Here is a 7,812-nt window from a genome sequence, read left to right as displayed (position 1 = left end):
ACAAGAGTGCTCCAGCCGCTATTAAGGATTTCATTTAAATGCAAGAGTGCTCCCGCCGCTATTTAGGATTTTATTTACATGCGAGGGTGCTCCAGCAGCTATTTATGAACTTATTTACATGCAAGAGTGCTCCCGCAGCTATTTAGGATTTTATTTACATGCAAGAGTGCTCGAGCCGTAATTAAGGATTTCATTTACATACAAGAGTGCTCCAGCCGCTATTAAGGATTTCATTTAAATGCAAGAGTGCTCCCGCCGCTATTTAGGATTTTATTTACATGCGAGGGTGCTCCAGCAGCTATTTATGAATTTATTTACATGCAAGAGTGCTCCCGCAGCTATTTAGGATTTTATTTACATGCAAGAGTGCTCCAGCCGCTATTAAGGATTTCATTTAAATGCAAGAGTGCTCCCGCAGCTATTTAGGATTTTATTTACATGCAAGAGTGCTCCCGCAGCTATTTAGGATTTCATTTACATGCGAGGGTGCTCCAGCAGCTATTTATGAATTTATTTACATGCAAGAGTGCTCCAGCAGCTATTTATGAATTTATTTACATGCAAGAGTGCTCCCGCAGCTATTTAGGATTTTATTTACATGCTAGAGTGCTCGAGCCGTAATTAAGGATTTCATTTACATGCAAGAGTGCTCCAGCCGCTATTAAGGATTTCATTTAAATGCAAGAGTGCTCCCGCAGCTATTTAGGATTTTATTTACATGCAAGAGTGCTCCAGCCGCTATTTAGGATTTCATTGACATGCAAGAGTGCTCCCATCGCTATTTAGGATTTTGCAAGAGTGCTATTTAGGATGTCCTTCATTTGTGTGGCAAACAACAGGACGTGCTTAGCAAATGATTGAAAGAAGCATGTTGTTATTTCCAGACAAAGTTTATGATGCTGTAAAAAAGATGCCATCTTATTTATATACAGGATGATATGTACAAAAGTATAAATAGATAAATAGAAAAATAAATATTCATGTGTTGCTGCTGAGCGTTGCTTCATCTTGTAGAGAAGTGCTGGGAGAAGACGTGACTTCTGCAGAGAGGAGGTGTACCTAATGAAGTGTCCTGATTTGTGACATATCGTCCTGCTCCTCACCTGGCCACTGCTGAGGCTCCGCCCACTGAGGACACGGATCCAGCATGGACCAATCAGGAGGCTCAGCGTCACTGAAAGCAGCAGAGAAGTCATTCCAATCATTGATTATTGATGCGCCATTGATTATTGATACATTATTGATGCACCATTGATACATTATTGATGCGCCATAGATTGATAGACAATCAATAGATCATTGATGGACCATTTATTATTGATACATTATTGATGCGCCATTGATTATACAATATCGATGCACCATTGATACATTATTGATGCACCATTGATTGATACATTATTGATGCGACATAGATTATTGATACATTGATGCGCCATTGATTGATACATTATCGATGCGCCATTGATTATTGATACATTATTGATGCGCCATAGATTATTGACACCCCAACGATAGATTATTGATGGACCATTGATTATTGATACATTATTGATCCGCCATAGATCATTGATACACCATCGATAAATTATTGATGGACCATTGATAGATTATTAATGCGCCATGGATTATTGATACACCATTGATGGCATTATTAGATTACTGATGCACCATTGATTATTGATACACCACTGATAGATTACTGATGCGCCATTGATAGATTATTGATACACCACTGATAGATTACTGATGCGCCATTGATAGATTATTGATACACCACTGATAGATTATTGATGCACCATTAATAGATTATTGATAGATTATTGATACACCAATGATTATTGATACACCATTGATAGATTATTGATGCACCATTGATAGATTATTGATGCACCATTGATTGTTGATACACCATTGATACATTATTGATGGACCATCGATGAGACAAGTAACGTACTCGTTGGCGTAGTGGCACAGAGGAGCGTGCCCGTTGGACAGTCGCCGTGGTAACAAGGTGTCACACTCCATAGAAGCTTCCAGGTCCACCTGCAGCACACACCAGCGCCATTAAAAAAAACACTAATCATCATAACAATCATCAATAATAATCATAACAATCATTCATAATAATAATCACAATTAGCAATAATAATCACAACAATCATCAATAACAATCATAATTATCAATAATAATCATACTTGTCAATAATAATCATAACAATCATCAATAATGATCATAACAATCATCGATCATAATAATCAATAATAATCCCAACAATCATCAATAATAATAAATAATCAGCATTACAAGCATCGATAATAATCATAACAACAATCAATAATGATCATAACAATCATCAATAATACGCCAAGCAATCATCAATAATAATCCAAACAATCATCTATAATAATCCTAATAATCATCAATAATAATCCTAACAATCATCGATAATCCTAACAATCATTGATAATAATCCTAACAATCATCGATAATCATACCATCCATCCATCCATCTTCAACCGCTTATCCGGAATCGGGTCGTGGGGACAACAGCTCCAGCAGAGATAATCATACCAATCATTAATAATAATCATCAATAATAACCCTAACAATCATCAAAAATAATCCTAACAATCATCAATAATAATCATAGCAATCATCAATAATAATCATAACAATCATCAATAATAATCCTAACAATCATCGATAACAATCCTAACAATCATCAATACAAATCATAACAATCATAATAATCAATAATAATCCTACAATCATCAATAACAATCCAAGCAATCATCAATAATAATCATACAAAATCATCAATAATCATACAAATCATCACGAATAATCATAATATCAATAATAATCCTAACAATCATCAATAATAATCGTACCAATCACCAATAATAATAATATCAATCATCAATAATAATCGTACCAATCACCAATAATAATAATATCAATCATCAATAATAATCGTACCAATTATCAATAATAATCATCAATATGAATCATAAACATCATCAATAATAATCATAAAATCATCAATAATAATCATACAATCGTCAATAATAATCATACCAATCGTCAATAATAATAATAAGACCAATCGTCAATAATAATCATAACAATCATCAATAATAATCATACAATCATCAATGATAATCCTAATTATCATCAATAATAATCATAACAATAATAATCATAAAAAGTATCAATAATAATCATAAAAAGTATCAATAATAATCATACCAATCGTCAATAATAACCTGACCAATCGTCAATAATAATCATACCAATCATCAATAATAATCATACAATCATCAATAATAATCATACAATTATCAATGATAATCCTAACAATCATCAATAATAATCATAATTATCATCAATAATAATCATAATAATAATAATCATAAAAAGTATCAATAATAATCAGAAAAAGTATCAATAATAATCATACCAATCGTCAATAATAACCTGACCAATCGTCAATAATAATCATACCAATCATCAATAATAATCATACAATCATCAATAATAATCATACAATCATCAATGATAATCCTAACAATCATCAATAATAATCATAATCAAAATTAACCCTAATTATCATCAATAATAATCCTATCATCAATAATAATCATAACAATCATCAATGAAAATCCTAAAAATCATCAATAATAATCATAACAATAATAATCATAAAAAGTATCAATAATAATCATAAAAAGTATCAATAATAATCATACCAATCGTCAATAATAACCTGACCAATCGTCAATAATAATCATACCAATCATCAATAATAATCATACAATCATCAATAATAATCATACAATCATCAATGATAATCCTAACAATCATCAATAATAATCATAATTATCATCAATAATAATCATAACAATAATAATCATAAAAAGTATCAATAATAATCAGAAAAAGTATCAATGATAATCATACCAATCGTCAATAATAACCTGACCAATCGTCAATAATAATCATACCAATCATCAATAATAATCATACAATCATCAATAATAATCATACAATCATCAATGATAATCCTAACAATCATCAATAATAATCATAATCAATATTAACCCTAACTATCATCAATAATAATCCTATCATCAATAATAATCATAACAATCATCAATGAAAATCCTAAAAATCATCAATAATAATCATACAATCATCAATAATAATCATACAATCATCAATAATAATCATACAATCATCAATAATAATCATACAATCATCGACAATGATCATATAAATCTAATCAATATGAAGACAATCTAATCAATATGAAGACTAATTCTAATCAATATGTGCTTCTCACCTGCCGGTGCTGGACTTTGCCGGGGTGTGCGTGTTCTTGGTTTTGCGGCAGGGTCAGGTGGGCGTCCACGGGAGTGTGTCCCACCAGGGTCAGGTGGGCGTCCACAGGAGTGTGTCCCACCAGGGTCAGGTGGGCGTCCACGGGAGTGTGTCCCACCAGGGTCAGGTGGGCGTCCACGGGAGCGTGTCCCACCAAGGCCACACCCTGGAGAGGAACCACCGTGTAGTGGCAGGAGGATGTGGGGGCGGCCATGGCGGGGAAGCACAAGGCCGACGTTTGCTCTGCAAGGCAAAAAGAGGTCTGAAGGGAAGGTGAAGGTCTGAAGGGAAGGTGAAGGTCTGAAGGGAAGGTGAAGGTCTGAAGGGAAGGTGAAGGTCTGAAGGGAAGGTGAAGGTCTGAAGGGAAGATGAAGGTCTGAAGGGAAGGTGAAGGTCTGAAGGGAAGGTGAAGGTCTGAAGGGAAGGTCTGAAGGGAAGATGAAGGTCTGAAGGGAAGGTCTGAAGGGAAGGTGAAGGTCTGAAGGGAAGATGAAGGTCTGAAGGGAAGGTGAAGGTCTGAAGGGAAGGTGAAGGTCTGAAGGGAAGGTGAAGGTCTGAAGGTAAGGTGAAGGTCTGAAGGGAAGGTGAAGGTCTGAAGGGAAGGTAAAAGTCTGAAAGGAAGGTAAAAGTCCGAAGGGAAGGTCTGAAAGGAAGGTGAAGGTCTGAGGAACATTCCCAAGTCTCACTCTGCTTGGCCCAGGATCTCCACAGGCAAAAGGGGATGAAGGCCACCACCATGAAGACGAAGGCGCCCAGCACCACGCCCACGATTAGGTATGGCAGGTCGCCCGGCCGAGGCACCGACCCGCCGGAGCGACCCGCCTCTGGGTCGGGGCCTTCCGAGGGGGCGGGGCGCTGGTGATGCGGCCGCGCTGAGGAGGAGGACAACAGCGTTAGGAGGCCATGGCGGTGAGAAAGGACGCCATCTTTGAAAGGGACGCTGACCTTTGGTCTCCAGGATGACCACGTTGCCGAAGTCGCTCTCACCCTTCTCGTTGAAGCTCTGCATCTTGATGTCGTACGCCGTCTCGGGCTGCAGGTCACTGATGGCGTGCCAGTAGCGGTCGCCCTCCACCACGTCCTTCTGGTAGTCACTGTCGTTGTCGCTGTCGCTGGGCCGGTAGTAGATGTAGAAGCCATATATGGGCGTGTTGTTCACCGCAGTGTACTGCAGAGCACACCCCACGTTAGACGGCCGTGTTGTTCACCGCAGTGTACTGCAGAGCACACCCCACGTTAGACGGCCGTGTTGTTCACCGCAGTGTACTGCAGAGCACACCCCACGTTAGACGGCCGTGTTGTTCACCGCAGTGTACTGCAGAGCACACCCCACATTAGACGGCCGTGTTGTTCACCGCAGTGTACTGCAGAGCACACCCGACATTAGACGGCCGTGTTGTTCACCGCAGTGTACTGCAGAGCACACCCCACGTTAGACGGCCGTGTTGTTCACCGCAGTGTACTGCAGAGCACACCCCACGTTAGACGGCCGTGTTGTTCACCGCAGTGTACTGCAGAGCACACCCCACGTTAGACGGCCGTGTTGTTCACCGCAGTGTACTGCAGAGCACACCCCACGTTAGACGGCCGTGTTGTTCACCGCAGTGTACTGCAGAGCACACCCGACATTAGACGGCCGTGTTGTTCACCGCAGTGTACTGCAGAGCACACCCGACATTAGACGGCCGTGTTGTTCACCGCAGTGTACTGCAGAGCACACCCCACGTTAGACGGCCGTGTTGTTCACCGCAGTGTACTGCAGAGCACACCCGACATTAGACGGCCGTGTTGTTCACCGCAGTGTACTGCAGAGCACACCCCACGTTAGACGGCCGTGTTGTTCACCGCAGTGTACTGCAGAGCACACCCCACGTTAGACGGCCGTGTTGTTCACCGCAGTGTACTGCAGAGCACACCCGACATTAGACGGCCGTGTTGTTCACCGCAGTGTACTGCAGAGCACACCCGACATTAGACGGCCGTGTTGTTCACCGCAGTGTACTGCAGAGCACACCCCACGTTAGACGGCCGTGTTGTTCACCGCAGTGTACTGCAGAGCACACCCCACGTTAGACGGCCGTGTTGTTCACCGCAGTGTACTGCAGAGCACACCCGACATTAGACGGCCGTGTTGTTCACCGCAGTGTACTGCAGAGCACACCCCACGTTAGACGGCCGTGTTGTTCACCGCAGTGTACTGCAGAGCACACCCCACGTTAGTTGTCTACTGCTCCATACTCCTCCAGGAAGACCACTGGGTGGCGCTATCCCACGTGAGGATGACTGTGCTATCGTCACCTGTTAGCCTCTACTTGAGGAGGACTGTAGTATCGTCACATGTTAGCATCTACTTGAGTATGACTGTGGTATCATCACATGTTAGCATCTACTTGAGGAGGACTGTAGTATTGTCACATGTTAGCCTCTACTTGAGGATGACTGTAGTATCGTCACATGTTAGCATCTACTTGAGTATGACTGTGGTATCATCACATGTTAGCATCTACTTGAGGAGGACTGTAGTATTGTCACATGTTAGCCTCTACTTGAGGATGACTGTAGTATCGTCACATGTTAGCCTCTACTTGAGGATGACTGTAGTATTGTCACATGTTAGCATCTACTTGAGTATGAATGTGGTATCATCACATGTTAGCATCTACTTGAGGAGGACTGTGCTATCGTCACCTGTTAGCCTCTACTTGAGGATGACTGTAGTATCGTCACATGTTAGCATTTACTTGAGGATGACTGTGGTATCATCACATGTTAGCACCTACTTGAGGATGACTGTGGTATCATCACAGTCATGGGGCGGTATAGCTCGGTTGGTAGAGCGGCCGTGCCAGCAACTTGAGGGTTGCAGGTTCGATCCCCGCTTCCGCCATCCTAGTCACTGCCGTTGTGTCCTTGGGCAAGACACTTTACCCACCTGCTCCCAGTGCCACCCACACTGGTTTAAATGTAACTTAGATATTGGGTTTCACTATGTAAAGCGCTTTGAGTCACTTGAGAAAAAGCGCTATATAAATGTAATTCACTTCACTTCACTTCACACATGTTAGCATCTACTTGAGGATGACTGTGGTATCGTCACATGTTAGCATCTACTTGAGGATGACTGTGGTATGGTCACATGTTAGCATGTGACTGTGGTATGGTCACATGTTAGCATGTGACTGTGGTATGGTCACACATTAGCATGTGACTGTGGTATGGTCACACATTAGCATGTGACTGTGGTATGGTCACATGTTAGCATGTGACTGTGGTATGGTCACACATTAGCATGTGACTGTGGTATGGTCACACATTAGCATGTGACTGTGGTATGGTCACATGTTAGCATGTGACTGTGGTATGGTCACACATTAGCATGTGACTGTGGTATGGTCACATGTTAGCATGTGACTGTGGTATGGTCACAT

The 7,812-nt window shown here is 41.0% G+C and overlaps 1 protein-coding gene across 2 annotated transcripts in view; it reads right to left on the bottom strand.

Moving 5' to 3' along the window:
- Nucleotides 1–877: 877 nt before the first annotated feature.
- boc (BOC cell adhesion associated, oncogene regulated) overlaps nucleotides 878–7,812 on the bottom strand; it is a 59,658-nt gene continuing 52,723 nt past the window's right edge. The window contains exons 13-19 of one of the 2 annotated variants that reach the window (XM_062021867.1): nucleotides 5,330–5,552; nucleotides 5,071–5,256; nucleotides 4,476–4,627; nucleotides 4,347–4,439; nucleotides 1,958–2,046; nucleotides 1,104–1,174; nucleotides 878–1,040 (exon numbers count right to left, since the gene is read on the bottom strand). In XM_062021867.1, coding sequence (XP_061877851.1) covers nucleotides 979–1,040; nucleotides 1,104–1,174; nucleotides 1,958–2,046; nucleotides 4,347–4,439; nucleotides 4,476–4,627; nucleotides 5,071–5,256; nucleotides 5,330–5,552 — 876 coding nt within the window. In that variant the 3' untranslated portion in view covers nucleotides 878–978. Of the gene's footprint in view, nucleotides 1,041–1,103; nucleotides 1,175–1,957; nucleotides 2,047–4,346; nucleotides 4,628–5,070; nucleotides 5,257–5,329; nucleotides 5,553–7,812 lie in introns of both variants that reach the window. The other variant, XM_062021866.1, reaches the window with a different exon arrangement.

The sequence above is a fragment of the Entelurus aequoreus genome, linkage group LG15 (assembly GCF_033978785.1).
Source record: "Entelurus aequoreus isolate RoL-2023_Sb linkage group LG15, RoL_Eaeq_v1.1, whole genome shotgun sequence".
NCBI classification, from domain to species: Eukaryota; Metazoa; Chordata; class Actinopteri; order Syngnathiformes; family Syngnathidae; genus Entelurus; species Entelurus aequoreus.
The sequence above is the reverse complement of the archived record's forward strand: the minus strand, read 5'-3'. Positions and strand labels throughout refer to the sequence as shown.